Here is a 15190-nt window from a genome sequence, read left to right as displayed (position 1 = left end):
ATCAGTCACAATTTGCACACTACACTGTCGGCAGCCTTGGGATAACACATTATGGAGTGCATAATATACATGCAATATACAGTTTACATGTAAAATTAATATTGCAAATGGGAAATCTCTGTTGAAAAATTGAAGCAAATATTCAGTCCAATATGTTACAGTATAAATGCATTATTATATTTTCATCAGTCAGCACTCAGCACTCCAGTAAACATCCCGAGTTTGACTCCTCCGGTCTGCAACAGTCCAACATGGGCAGCGTTGTTTAGTAAGCACAGCACATGGCTGACCTTATCGCAGCGGTCATAAAAATGTATGAAGTCCTTTTATTCATTTTCCTGCTCTGTTGTGCTCCCTCTGTCACCCATCTCTCTCCCACTTGTACACACACTACAACAAGGAAAGGCTATACCTGCAAGGTGGCAGTCAAATAAATAAATAAATAAACAAACCCCATGCTAATGCAGCATAACGGCTTGCAGCCACAGAGACTGTGATAACAGAGATACTGGGATTAATGTTTGACCTATAATCTACTAGCAGCATCACAACACACTGGTTTGTAAATCCATTTAGTTTAACCTGTCATAATCTGCAATAATCCCTAAAACATATTTATGGGATTGAAAACGGCGGCAATGGGTGAGTGATGGGTCCGACAACTGCTCATCTCCATGGAGACGCTAACACAAAAAATGAAAAGTTTTTAAAAAGCACAACCATTCTCAAACACATGTCTGAGAGTATGTTCTGTGGACGCACATGACAATTATCACATAATACCGCTTTGTACTGAGGCCTGATGATTATTTCAACTTATCATTCAATAAAGGACAGAGGGAACAATCATTTTTGGGGTCAGTATTGATTGTGTGTGTAATTTCTTTGCAAAAGTGAGGAGATTTGGGTATTTTTGTTTGGAATACAATAACATTTGAACTGTATAAAGTTGAAAATGGCTATCTATTGGTTTGTTTGTTGCAGCTCAGGCCTTTTAATGATACTGTCTGCTTAAAAATGGTTTACTGGGATTATCTTGCATTATTGTTATTGTGTCAGTGGCATAAAGTATTGTTTAACACAGTGTATCTCTGTAGCAATACATCAAAATCAAAATGTGTCAGGACAGGCCTAATCATGGAGACTTTTTTGTTATACTAGAGGGAAACTTTTTGTCATTTTTCTGTACAACAAAAAAATATGAGCTAGAGGGATGAATACATAACTTCTATGACTCATTATAGATACAAACTAACTACTTAAGGGTTTCATTCTGCTATTTATTTATTCGAGTTTGTGTTTTGTTCTTTTTTCTTACCTTATTATACATTTAGAATCGTTTTTTGGGGGATAATTCGACTTTAGAGGCCTGGTATCAGGGGCATACATTTGTTTATTTTCTATATTTCTTAAAATTCCTGCCTGTTTAATACAATACTACTCCATAAAAAGTTGATTTAAAGTGCATCCCATGTGCACAACTCATCAAAGTACCACCATCATATCACAGTGACTCTCTCTAAGTGCCCATAGGGAGCACACATATAAACCTTACCCGTATTCAAGATAACATCTGCACAGCTGTGTCCATGGCGATGTGCGCACGCCGTCATCGCCCCGCGCTCTTGAACTGTTGACAGCTCAGGGCAGGTCACCGCAGATGGGATGGGGGTGGGGTGGTGGCAGGTCCTCACGAGGGGCTCCCATATGGCCTCGGTGTTGGCACGCTGCCTCGGGACATTCTCCTGCCTTATACCCGACACGGCGCCTGTCAGGAGCTGGGAGTCACCTTCTGCGCGCTCATGTACTCCCCGGGCACTTTGGGCTGAGTTGTGAAGAGAGGGAGCAGAAAGGCCACAAAGGTGATTTCAGGAGACGATGGGGAGAGGGGAAAAGGAACTAATTAATCTCTGGTGTATAATCCCACTTGTACAATTTTGCAGCTAACGTAATCCTAATCAAAACGGACTGATATTGAAGGGCCAAATGCAGAGGGCACATTTACAATAAAGGGACAATAGAGTGTAGCTTAACTGTAACTTTATGGGGGGTTTTTGCAGGGGGCAGTCGCCAACGAACCAAAAGGTATGTGGTTCAGTCACATTTTTAACAGGGCCTGCACACTTCAACCCCCATTTCTTTTTTCTTAGTGTTGTCACAGTACTACTTTTTTTTTACAAAAGGAATAGAACTGATACTTGATAACATTTGATACCAGAATGATGCTTTAAAAACACCTTTTGACAGTAGGCAGTAGTAGAAGTAGTAGTAGTACAGTAATTGTACATTCTTGGATTTCTCATGGTTTTATATATATACAGTATTTCTGATAAAGCTCAAGTTTATTCAAAAATAGTTCAAGAAAAGTCACAATTTTGGTCCTATAACTGTCATTTTAGTATCAATTATTCTTCATATCTGTCTCGTTATTATTATTTTTTATATTAGTTTCACCATTGGCTAGTAATTATAAGTAAATGTACATGATTTGGACATTATGTGATTAACATTATGCCCTTGTCTCGTATCCAGGACCAGCGCACCAGAACGCCTCTTTAAGATGGGTGTATGGTCACTTGGTCCCTCCGTCACTCCGCCCTCTGGTTCTATACACTTCTTAATCCTAGGTTACCTTCTGCCCGCCCTCTCTCCCTCCCTCTACATCCAACATAGAAATACCACCAGATGCCAGTGTCTCAGATAGGCATTATGTGCTTAGAGAGACATTTTTGCATGTCCCTTCATTATAACAACCCTGGATACTTTTTACATGGCCAGTGATATGAGATAACTACAGTAATAGAAAGAAATCAGATTACTCCCATCAAAAAACAGGTTTTTGGCTCAAATGAAGCTCTGTTTACTGTATATGACAATGGGAAACAGTAAAGATAGGCCTATTCTCAAAATTACTGTGTCAGAATGAAAGGAGATCACGTGCAGGTCTGCTTTGTATTTGATAACGTATTACTCATCAAGAATTTAAAACTGGAGGAGCAGGACTTCGCTCGCAATAAGGCAATGTGTCAATCACTGGGACTCTGGGAGAGTGGTTGGTCACAGCCAGAGGGGCCCAAACTGACCTAAATACAAAACAGCAACACAACACGAGGGAATATAACGTTTGACACAGCTTCACCTTAAAAGCCTCCTGTAAACGTCTGATATAACACTGAAATGTCATGAGTTTTTAATTAAAATAACTAGATATAACAAAAACTGTTGTGTTTTCTTACCTGGGCCCCATGCTTTTGTGGTGGAGTTATAGTTTTAAGCAAAATGTTGTGATCTGATTGTTACTGACGTGTGTTTTGTTGTTGTTTTTCACACAGAGATAGAGATTGTCGAGATTAAACTTGATGCTTGCCAGTAAAGAGGATTCCATGTGCGTTGAGCTCATCAATGGCGCGCGGAAGAGTCAGAAAGTGTGCAAGGGCGACACCGTGTGGACAGAGCGTGTACTGCAGGGGAAGTAACAGGCCTATATTATGGATTAGTCAAAATAAACCTGTCTTTTTCCTTCTCTTATTAATGTATTTTATTAAATTGCATAAAAATAGTCTGCTTCTTTTAATTATAGTAGGATATTTTATAAAAGCAGCCACTACAGTTTGTCCTTCAGTGCAAAATCCTTTACCTTCTGATTTGTTTGTTTTCTGATTTTTGTCTATTGTGTTGCATTCATGTCTCTGTTATCTGTGTCAATTGTTTTTAACGCCTTCAAACTTGAGATTTTTCAATTTTCGAGGGGCTTTCAAATATGTAAGTATAATGCCTATATATAAAACATTGCCTTATAACATTGTGGGGACTAAAATCTGTAAACCTGTTTACTTTTAAGGGGACCTGCTTCCCTTATGGGCACGAAAAACTGCTCCCCATGACATGAATCCTTTTTAAGATATGATTTAAAATTTGGATATGTGTTAAAATAGGTCAAAATTAGAGGTTAGGCTATGATTAAGACTATGCACGACTGAGGTTAGTATCTGTCTCCAGAAAAGACAGAGGTGTGCTGTTCACTTCATGCTTGTGTGTTGGCGCGCACGCTTCGCCCTGTGCACGTTCAATCCTGCTGACCTAAAACAGCGGATGTCCATGACCAGCGCGCGCAACCCCGGAGTGTCGTAAAGACTCACGCTCATCGGATAGTCTATGAGGCCTGACGCGTGACATCGACCTCACACGAGAAAAAAGGGAAAAAATAAACACATAACTGCCCGGTAACAAGGCCTCCCTCCTCATTGGCTGGTGCTCAACATGTTGCATTGATCTTATTCTTACAAATGACACGCGCTTGTGATGTACAGGCTCACGTGCACAGATGTAGACATGCAGCTGCAGCCCGTGTGCACGCTCCAATGCGCGCAGGTTGATTTCCATGCTTCTTGGAAACATTACATTGACTTACATTCATTTCCTGGAGACTGATCCTAACCTTAAGCATAGTCACTACTTGCCAAACCTTAACCCTGACCCACATCTGAACTGAAAACCATGTTGATAATCTAATAATACATGATTTCTGTTATGGGGACTTGATTTTTGTCTCCATGAAGAAGGCAGGTTCCACAGATATCTGCATATGTGTTTATACGAGGACCACAATCAAACCAGCAGGGCTATTTTTACTTCATTTTAGCCCCCAGCCAAGATTAGCACAGTCCCTGGCATCATCACTGTTGTCATGTAGTTACACATTATACACACGCTTCCTCATGAGGCCTTCACTTCTTCCGTGTGGATTCAGATTTAACAGAAAACAACATATAACTTCAACTTACAAATGTATTATAATATTCTTGTAATACTTCTGTGCATATATCACCGAAGATTTTCACATGAAGTTGGAAATTTAAAGGTGTATTACCGTATGTTTATTCTTCTGGTCGGTGTTGCTGCCTGAAATGTACCATACTATCGCATTAAACTTTTTTTTTTTGCTTTTATTCAACTACAGGTGTTTTTATTGCTTAAAAGTTTGCTAATACGCCTCAAAAAACATGCATTCTTACTCTCCGGTCAGATCTGTGGCTCTCATTTTCACAGATATAACCTGTAACTTGGCTTTAGGTGTCACCTGCTTGTCTCCATGGATACAAGAAGACAACAGCAGACCCTCAACCACAAAAGTTACATAGTGCACCTTTCCGCTTTGGGCACGGTTACGTCAGCAGTGAGGTAGAATGTCCAGGCCCTGCTGCACTGTGGTCTAATGGGGGGGGGGTCTTGAGACACACCAGGACGTCACTATCGCCCACGCCTCACTCAAAAGGCCACAAGAAACACGGTCCACAGATGAAAGCCTCGGCCCCACAGAGATGAGGAAACGAGGGCCCAACTAAAAGGCAGCTATTCAAATGAGCGCGTAACTGTGTCATCTGTTAACCCATTGAAGAGGCGTCAGTGCCGTATTACAGCTCTGTTAATTGGTACAAACAGGCAGCAGATGCAAGCCCAGAGACTAAGCATCTGCCAATTAGTGGTTACTGATTGGAAAGGCGGGCAGAGAGTTACTGTATGTGGCAGAGAGAGAACCACCACAATCACATTTTCACTTTCTTTCAAGGTGCTACAGTAAGTTTTTTCTCATGAATGAAGCACTGTTTACTCAAAAGGTCAAAGTTCCTTCAACATTTGATGGTGGTGAGCTACTATTGTAACCACAGCTGCCCTGGGGTAGACTGACGGAAGTGAGGCTGCCAATCTGTGCCATCGGTAGGTCTGTCACGATAAAAAAATTTGAAGTAAGTACACTATAAAAATATAGTGGATAAATGATAATATTGAATGCCATTATGCCACTGACACAATGACCCTAAAGCAGGATTTTCCCCAAAAAAAGATTCTATTTACAGTAGCTGCATTAAATAAATGAAAAGCTTAATGAGTCATAGAAGTTATTTATTCAACCTTCTACAACTCAAAACTTTAAAAAGTACAACAAAATACAAAAAAGTCCCCCACTGCTGCAAAGAAAAAGCACCCACAATAAATGTTGACCCCCCAAAAATAATTGTTCCATCTGTCAAGTGTGATATATCGATGTGGTATTTATCATCACAGGTCAAACCATCAGCATCTCCAAACACCAGCAACACTCATGAATGTGATGTGAGTATACAAGGAAATAAGGTGAACTGTCTTGCCTAAGGACCACTGCACCTCACTGTGGCTCCTGTTATTCACTGTGGTCTCTAAGTACTAGCCTCATTTAGCCTGAGATCTGATGAGAACAAGAAGGTTTTACCATTAAGTTTGATAAAGGTGGTCATTTTTGAAAGCTATTTAAGATAAATCTGTGTCCTCCATATTCACATACACTATTTCCTTTACAGCAACATGAAAAATATAGCTGTCAGGCCACCAGTCCTTTAAAATACAGACACTACTGGATGAATGTGTAAGAGCAGCAGACTGAATAGAGTAAGGGACTCACTGAAATGCATGTAAACAAAAACAAGTTTAAAATACAGCAGAAAGCATTGATTTATTTGTATTTTTTATCTGAATAGGGACAGACACAACAAACACAAATTAACAGTTCAGTAATCTTATGTGAGTATCACAGTGTTTATACCTGAGGCCAATTGGCAACACCAGTCCCCAGAAGGTCTTTTAAACTGTTCAGTTTTCACTAAAAGCAGTGGGATTATTTGGAGAAAAAGCAATAAATACAATGAATTTGTCAAGAGACTCAAATTTGAAAATATCACACACTTACAAACTCACACACTCACAGTTCACTCTTTCTCAGGCTCTTCTCTCCCTCTCTGTCCTCTGCCTCCTCAACATTTAAAATACTATTCTTTGATAGAATAGAACAGTGGTGACATCTAGTTTTTGAATCTCTGAGGGTCAGGTATTTCAAAGCGACTGAAACGACTCAACAACTTAATTTTTCTTTGTGATTTTTGTTTATTGGGAAAATAATAAATACATAATCTGTGTAAAAAGAAAAAGTTTACAAAATACATTTGGTGTGTTTTAATATGATTGATAAGACAAAAAAATAATCTCATTGCAAGATATTTATTTCAAAGTGCAGGTGTGACAGTGATTTGTGAAAGTCTTTAGTAATTCTGTGAAAAGAAAGCAACAATTAAATCATATTTACAGAAATATGCAGTATAGATATATGCACAATAGACATATAACCAAAGTGACAGTGTTACCTGCATCTGTACATGAATCCAGTTAATGAAGTAGGAGACATTGCCATAGACTCCTGGTCTGTTTTGTGATGCACATCCAATGCCCCAGCTCGTGTCCCCTGCCAGCCACCATAAACCGTCCTGCTTGACCACCAGAGGGCCCCCACTGTCTCCCTGCCATTGCATTTGAAGACAATGTTTATTTGAGATTATGGAATTAAAAGGCCTGTACCTGATTTTTTTTTCCATGTATTTGAACAAACTTATCGTGACCCGGTACACACTGTATATGCAGCTCTAATTATGGAGCATTTTATCGTCCGAGATAATTGTTATTACTATACTGTGGCAGAAAAACTCTGAAAGTTTGTAAACTCATCGTAGTGAATAATTAGGATGCTTGGAGGGCATAAGGTAAGTGAGGAATAGCTTTGGACCACTGTAAACCATTTAAAATGAACTAGTGTCTGTTTTTCACATTTTCAAGAGAGTAAATAGAGTAAATTAGGTACAGACTCTTTAAGTAGAGCTCAAATAATGCAGTGACCTAACCTGGCACGTATCCACTCCTCCCGACAGTTTCCCTGCACAGATCATCGTCTTTGTGACTTGATTATTCAGCACATAGGGGACGTTACAGGTGGCTCTGCTGTAAATAGTCACCTCAGCCTGGTTCATTTTGTCAGGGGTCGATCCTAGGAAATATTAATGATTCATACACAACCCTGTTAGTCATTAAGACATGTTCAAGTTGCACTATGTACCGTTTCTGGAGGATCTGGTGTCTGTGTGTCTCCATGGAGATTGTTAATGCTTTGCTTGGAATATTCCACAGTATTTAGCCTTTTAACAAATCTTTTTCCACAGAGACAAGGAGGTGATGTCAACCAGGGTGAGTTACAGGTAAGGACTGGGGAAATGTGACTCTTTTCACAGTAACACACACTGCCTTTCAAGGTATTTTTATGTGATAAAATTGAATAAATGTGACATAGATACTTAAATGCAATACTGTTTAACATACTAGGCATAACATCTCCAGGGAGACAAGCAGGTGGTGTACCCTGCTCCAGAAAAGTGACATAGTGCAACTTTAAAGCACAAAAGTGACTATGAAGCAATGCATTCTGGTGGGAGTTGTACTTTACAAAAAACAAACAAGGTGAACATGTTAACCTGAGTGTTGTTCTATGTGTAGTGTCAAAGTGATGTTGTTCTTTATAAAAAAAATTAAATAAAAAAAATCAATGATTAAAAAAAAAGAAACTGAGTGGCATCTTACCCGATACCTGCAGTGCTCCCCATCCTGTGATCCAGGCCTGCCGCTCTGCAGACAGATCCACCCCGACGTTGGGCAGACACACTGGTTTAACTCTGGCTGTGAATGAAGCACAATCATAAGAAACTCAAACGTATTAAAGACCAGTAATGGGTTAATGGTTGGTTATCGCTCACATGAAAAGGTCAAAGGTGAACTCAGCTTCAGAAGAGCAATGTCGTTGTCGTTTGTATGTGAATTATAGTTTTCATGACTGACGATTTTAGACACGGACTTGGGTAACTGTGTTCTCATCGTGGACAAACTGACGTCACCATATTGTACCTTCCACATGTTTGGTCGATTATATCTGATGTTGAAAAGAGAAGAAGAAGGAATTAAGGCAAAATATTAAAAATGATGATAAAGTAAAATCCAATGGTGACTTTTTATTGACTGTTATGTTTTTCCATGTCTTTAAGCAAAATGTTCATGCCCCAGTACAGATATAATGTATTAGCAGCTCTTCAGGACAAAATCAGTCTGTTAAGTTATTGTCCGATAATCAGGAAGTGCACTGTTAGCAAGCTAGTTGTCGTTAGGATTACTGTGATGACAAAACTCCACACTAAAGCGCTTATAAAGTCATCCCTGTGAATAAGTGGGTTGCTCGGAATTTTTAAAACACATATAATAAAATATTAAAAAGTCTGGTCAGAGTTCAGCAGTAAAACCTTACGATTGAAAGCAGTGTGCCGCTGACAGGATCCACATGGAGCTGATGATGGAGCCTCCACAGATGTGCTTTCCTTGGATCTGAAGACTGACCTGCCATGGCCACGCCCCGTTCACCGCTTCAGTGCCACCCACGACACGGGAACTGGGCCCTGCTGAACTCAGCCCACAAGCTGAACAAACACAATACACTGTCAACTCAACTGCAAAAGGTAAACTTCTCCTCTCCCTTTGAAATGATCCCTCTGAAATAAGGCTGAACAATTTGGGAAAAAGGTGTAACTGCGATATTTCTGACAAGCACCGCGATTATGACTAGATTTGCAATATTCTGTTCAAAGTTCATATTTTAATGTTGGTTCCTCATCACAAACACACCTGGAGTTGTGTTTTGTTTCATTCACACAAACCCTGCATAGTTAGGTTCCTCTCTCAACCAGAAAACACTCTGTTCCACCTTGTGATGTCATGTGTTTTTAGACTTTTTTGTGCTCCTTCACTAGAATCATTTAGATTATTTCAACCCTGGAATTGGCAATCTCTACTGAACCAAAGGTAAAAGGAGCTGTTAACTTTAAAACTACCACTTCATGACATCACAAGGTGGAACAGAGCATTTTGAGCTTTGGAGATGTTGATTATATTAATAATAAAAGGTTAATCAAAAACCTGTGAATGAAACAAAACACAACTCCAGGTACGTTTTTGATGAGGTAACAACATTATAACATGGTTTAATTCTCACAAAAGACAGTTTTGTGTAATATAGGACCTTTAAGTGTGTCCCGGAGAACTGACAAAAAAATATGAATAGTCAAACAATTACAAGAATCAAATCAGCTTCTTGTTTAATGGTGCCATTTTGAGGATGGCTGACCATTCAGGAAGATATAATATTTTGTTTTGAATTGTTGATTGCTATGACAATAGTACTAACACTTAATCATTCTGAAACCCATGGATAAACTACAGGCTTAGTAGTTTTTATGCAGAATAAGATCATTTTTAGGACATTTTTTGTTTGCTGAGGAAATGATGGTACTTAAAAAATTGTCACCTTTGCAATTTGCCAATTGTGCCAAATTGAGATTTCAACTCAATTTCCATTAATCTTTCAGCTCTACTCTGAAATGTCTGTATGTTTTAAAATAAACATTGTGATTTTGTGGTCTGCCTCAGGGTCATGGTGCGGTGGCAAAGATGCAAATAATTAATACTTTCTACTGAAGTTAAAGTTCATGACATGTTTTTCTAATTATTACATTTGTGGTTAGAGATAAACATTTATCAAAGTTTTATATTAATCAAATGTCAGTTTGTGGAGAATTGTTGGAAAAAATATACAAAATTACAGGAGATAATGGGATTCCTTTTTAAAACCGAGCTCTATCTTTGTATACAAAATGTATACATACAGGAAATAATTTCTCACAGTTATCCATGTAAATGGTGTTTTTATATATATTCCATTTGACTAACAATAAATATTGTTTAAATTAGACAAACTTTGGCCCTTATTCACAGAATGGCTGCCACTTGCAGCTGCTGCCTGTGTCCAATCAGGAAGTACTATTACAAACTTCAACAAAATTGTCAATTTAGGAAAAACTTTGAGAGATTTTTAGAAAGATATTAAATATAATAATTAACTACAGTGTTAGTTTTAACCACATTTAAATGGAATTAGTAGTCTAACATGTCATATGCACTTTAAACTTTGTGTTAATGCAGATACAACTAATGATATCATCTTTCAAACATAATATGAATTTTGAAATGACAGATCCTTACCAATACAAGTGAGTGAAACTGCCCTGGATGAACAGGAATAACTGGAGAACACAGGAGATGAGTCAATATTCAACTGATATAATATTAAAGTTGCACAAGCACAGACCTAAAACTGAGCTGTGTTTGCACTCGTGAGCCGTCGCTGGTCGGGTTCAGTTTCATGTATCCTTGGGAAGCAGAGCCTGAGCTGGTTTGAGTGAAACTCCCATAATCCTCTCTGTTGGACAACACAAAGAGAAATATAAGATAAACTTATTTGCCTACTTCATATGAGAGCAAATATTTAATAGTTACAAAGTGCAACAACTAGCTGCCATGGTTCATATCAGTGTTAACACAAGTCAATGTACAACGAGAAGAAAAGTAGCATAAACTTATCCGTAACAATAGAAGGTGTAGACATGTAGTATACAGCACTATATGGGAGGGAATTACATGTAAAAAAAAAACCCCAAAAAAACAAAAAACATCTATGTCACCTGAATATTGAAATAGCTGTTAAATGCACTATGATTATTCAGATAGATATGATGTGATATTTACAGGTCAGATCTGTGGAGAGGAGACAGGCCATAGAAATGCATGTTTTTCAAGGTATTTTTGAACCATTAAAACACCTGTAATTAATTTAATGCAAGGTATAAGTCTAATGTCATACTGTGGAACATTCAAAGTAAAGCAATAACATCTCCATGGAGACAAACAGGGTTTTTGTGATGCTTTGAGTTCAACACCTGAAACGTCTTCTTTTTTTTTTTACAAACAGTTGGGGAGGGTGTGTCTGGTAATATGGCACACACGAAGAAAAATTATGTTTACAGTTGGACTTGACAAACAAAAGGGTTAGCTCTGTTTACTTCACCTCTTGGGAAGGTGGAATTCCAAGAAGCTGTACGACAATAACATCAGAAGTGTAAAGTAAAATGAATTCAAAACTGTTATAATGTTGTTTCCTGATCACAAACACACCTGGAGTTGTGTTTTGTTTCATTCACACATGTTTAACACACAAACCCTGCATATTTAAGCTGAGTTCTTCTCTCAGACAGAAAACACTTCCACCTTGTGATGTCATGTGGAAATACATGAAGTGCTCCACTGTGTTTTTAAACTCCACACACCTTCACTAGAATCATTTGGATAATTTCAGGCCTGGAATTGCCCATCTCTACTGAACTAAAGGTAAAAGGTAGGATTTTGAGCTTTGGAGATGTAGACACACTAATCCAAATTGTGACCTAAAATTGTGAACTGAACCTCAAAATGTAGTGATTATAAAGAGTCCAAATCTTCTATGTCCTTTCGCCCTGTGGAAATTGTGTCTTGCCCCACCCCAGTATTGATTCATTAACAAAAACACTGTAGTCATAGATCTTATTATACTTCCTTGACAGTAGTAGATTAAGCCATCTCACCCTTCATAACCCATCTGCTGGCATACCGCCTTCCCGTGAGTGCTGTCCCAGTGGTCAGCACAAACTGGGATCCATGACTGCTGGACTGATGAGTAACTTTCCAGCAGGAAGTTTGCGCCTCGAACTCGGACTGCAACACAGATAGGGTAAGGTAAAGCAATACCTAACAAACATAAGGGTGGGGGCTCTGTGTTGAAAGTGAGCTAATGCCTTACAACACTGGCTCTCGTCCTCTTCCTCAGCACAGTCCTTTACGCCATCGCACCACTGTGAGTGACTTAGGCACTTCCCACCACAAGACCTCCCCGTAAAACATTGGTAAAACACTGCAACACATGAACACACATGAGGTCAAGATAACACATAGAAAGAAAATCAAATGAAATGTATAAGTAGAACTAGGTTGGCACAAGAACGATTAAACAAACAAGGTGTTGTGTAATTCTAGATTCCTATTTAGGCAAGCCAGAGGATGGTCACAGCTATCAGAGACCACAGAGAATGTATATTTAAAGGTCTTATATTACAAAACTGACTCATGTGAGCTGTTAGTCATGTTAGAATAGTGTTACCTCCTTAGAAACATATTGGAGCTGTGTTTTGTTTCATTCACACATGTTTGAGTAACCCTTTATTTATTTATTATTAATCTGTCTACATCTCCAAAGCTGATAATGCTCTGTTCCACCTGTAGTTTTAAAGTTAACAGCTACCTTTTATTTTTGTTCAGCAGAAATTGGCATTTCTAGTGCTGATTTATCCAAATGATTCTAATGAAGTAGTATGGAGTTTAAAAACACAATGGAGCACTTTCTGTATTACCACATGACATCATAAGGTGGATGCCTAAATATGCTGGTTTTGCGTGGTAAACATGTGTGAATGAAACAAAACACAACTCCAGGTATGTTTTTGACGAGGAAACATTATAACACAGATTAGAAAACAGTGTAATATGGAGCCTTTAATAGATATTTAAGTATGGAAATCATTGCTTTGTCTAGAATGTGCCACAGGATGGCATTTGACCTATCCATCAACATCGACACAAGCAGATCTGACATATAAATTCAACCCTGCTGCTTGAATATGTTTTTCAAGGTTTTAATTAAGGTACCAAAATAGGCAAGAAGTGTTTGCCCTTCATATGGAAGCTATGGAGAAAAAGTGTAAGGCTGAAAATAAACAGAAACTAACACCCACATAATAAAACCCAGACTCTGCACAGAGATACACACTAATTTGCTAATAATAAACATTATAAAGTTATTATAAAAAAAACAAACTTACAAAAGTACCAGAGCAATACGGACACAACTGCTACGACTAGAAGAACACACATTAATGTGCTTAAGATGTACTTCCAATGACATCTTCTTGGACCTGCAAATGTTTGACAAAAACAGTTACAATAGTGATATATAGTCACTTTTTTTTTTTTTTTTTTTTAAGCTAGATTAGATTTTTTTTATTTGAATGGGGCATAGAAGTCATGCAAACTGTGTCACTGAAGCACACAATTTTCATATAGTAAAATGAGTAAAACAAACAATACAACATCCACACTAAACTATGTACCACGTTTTTACTTTTAGAGCAAAAGTTAATGATTCAGGGAAAGTACACAACATAGTTCACGTTCATAATGTTTGACTCTCTGTGGGTAAAGGTTTACCCACCTATTCAGTACTCTATAAGGCTAAAATATGTGATAAACCTGCGGCTGTACCTTTCTTTTGTGTCTGGAGTACATCAGGTGTAGACAGGTGAGTGTTGATGTAAGGAATGGAGGGGACATACTGTGGAGTACTGTGTGGGACAGTACTGTGTGGGACAGTACTGTGTGGGCCAGTACTGTGTGGGACAGTACTGTGTGGGACAGTACTGTGTGGGATAGGGGGGTACAGACTCTGAATTTGATTGTATGCAGGGGGTCTTCCATCGTCATGCCGAAACCCAATGTTATCATAAGATGGAGGAGGTGTGACCTGCACATAGAGAACATATTCAGTGTTGAAATACAGCATAGAATAGGTTTGTACCAAAGGTAACATGGAAAGAGCTATTCACACACAATAACATTCTGTCCAGCCTCAAGTCTTATACCACAATAGTATATAGATAAAGAGCCAAATTGTAAATGGTATTGGTTTAAATGTGCTTTCTGCTGACCCAAAAACACCTCTCTCATTTAAAAAAAAAAACACCTTTTGCAATCCACTTTACTTTACATCTTCAGGCTACATTTTATATAACCTTAAAAGGCATTTGTAGTCATAGAAAATTTTGTCATTAATCCTTATTATTGTGTTTTTGTTTTTGTTTTTTCTTTTGTTTTACCCTGTGAGAATTGGGAAGTTAAAGAAAAAGTGTGAAGTTAAAGAACCGGGTTGACTTACCTGATTATTATTCATGCCAAAAGTGGTGACTGTTCTTTGCTCTGAAAGTGTGTCCAAACTAGAATTCAAACATATACCGTACACTAGAAATTATAAAATTACACATTCAAATCTTTCTAAAACATAATGTGGTATGAAAAGCCACAAAATAAACATCAGAGCCATGATTGATTCAACCTAAAAAACACTAAATAGAAGAGATGAAAGTTGAATCAATATTTTACATACCTTAAAGTCCTGGAAGTTCCTTAATATTCCAGGTCGCGTGTGTCCTCCTCTCTGTTGTTCTGCACTATGGCTAGTTCACTCCTCGATGCAATTTGGAGCCAAAGCCACACCCTCCAAACTGTGTGCGCAAGCATTCATTTATACAGCACTTAAACAAAGTCAAACAGCAACCATTCAAACAGCCAGTCATTTTCCAGTCCCTCTTGAGAT

At 38.3% G+C, this 15190-nt stretch overlaps 2 protein-coding genes across 3 annotated transcripts in view; one reads left to right on the top strand and one right to left on the bottom strand.

Annotated features, from left to right (window-relative positions):
* The first annotated feature begins 354 nt into the window (after nt 1–354).
* Nucleotides 355–15190, top strand: part of nrip1b (nuclear receptor interacting protein 1b) — a 238871-nt gene continuing 224035 nt past the window's right edge. Inside the window, exon 1 of the mRNA XM_055226341.1 lies at nt 355–370. The gene's annotated coding sequence lies outside the window, so the exon portion shown is untranslated. The remainder of the gene's footprint in view (nt 371–15190) is intronic.
* On the bottom strand, nt 6924–15081 carry tmprss2 (transmembrane serine protease 2). 2 transcript variants are annotated; one of them, XM_033978200.2, is made up of 15 exons: nt 14981–15081; nt 14753–14810; nt 14248–14341; nt 14083–14187; nt 13644–13736; nt 12569–12679; nt 12354–12483; nt 11045–11155; nt 10939–10979; nt 9152–9320; nt 8610–8782; nt 8437–8532; nt 7707–7849; nt 7176–7328; nt 6942–7082 (listed from the first exon to the last, which is right to left on the bottom strand). In XM_033978200.2, the coding sequence occupies exons 2-15, from the start codon at nt 14765–14767 to the stop codon at nt 7074–7076; spliced, it is 1443 nt and encodes a 480-aa protein (XP_033834091.1). In that variant the 5' UTR covers nt 14768–14810; nt 14981–15081; the 3' UTR covers nt 6942–7073. The 2 variants fall into 2 exon arrangements, with proteins under 2 accessions (XP_055082325.1, XP_033834091.1); XM_055226350.1 differs by having other exon boundaries at nt 6924–7082; nt 14083–14341.

This window comes from Periophthalmus magnuspinnatus, chromosome 14 (assembly GCF_009829125.3).
Source record: "Periophthalmus magnuspinnatus isolate fPerMag1 chromosome 14, fPerMag1.2.pri, whole genome shotgun sequence".
Taxonomy (NCBI): domain Eukaryota; kingdom Metazoa; phylum Chordata; class Actinopteri; order Gobiiformes; family Gobiidae; genus Periophthalmus; species Periophthalmus magnuspinnatus.
The sequence above is the reverse complement of the archived record's forward strand: the minus strand, read 5'-3'. Positions and strand labels throughout refer to the sequence as shown.

Coding starts and splice junctions, on each gene's coding strand:
- tmprss2 (XM_055226350.1), bottom strand. Junction 13,737..14,082: donor ACTCCAGACACAAAAGAAAG/GTACAGCCGCAG, acceptor AAACATTTGCAG/GTCCAAGAAGATGTCATTGG. Junction 7,329..7,706: donor GAGGAGTGGATACGTGCCAG/GTTAGGTCACTG, acceptor ATGCAATGGCAG/GGAGACAGTGGGGGCCCTCT.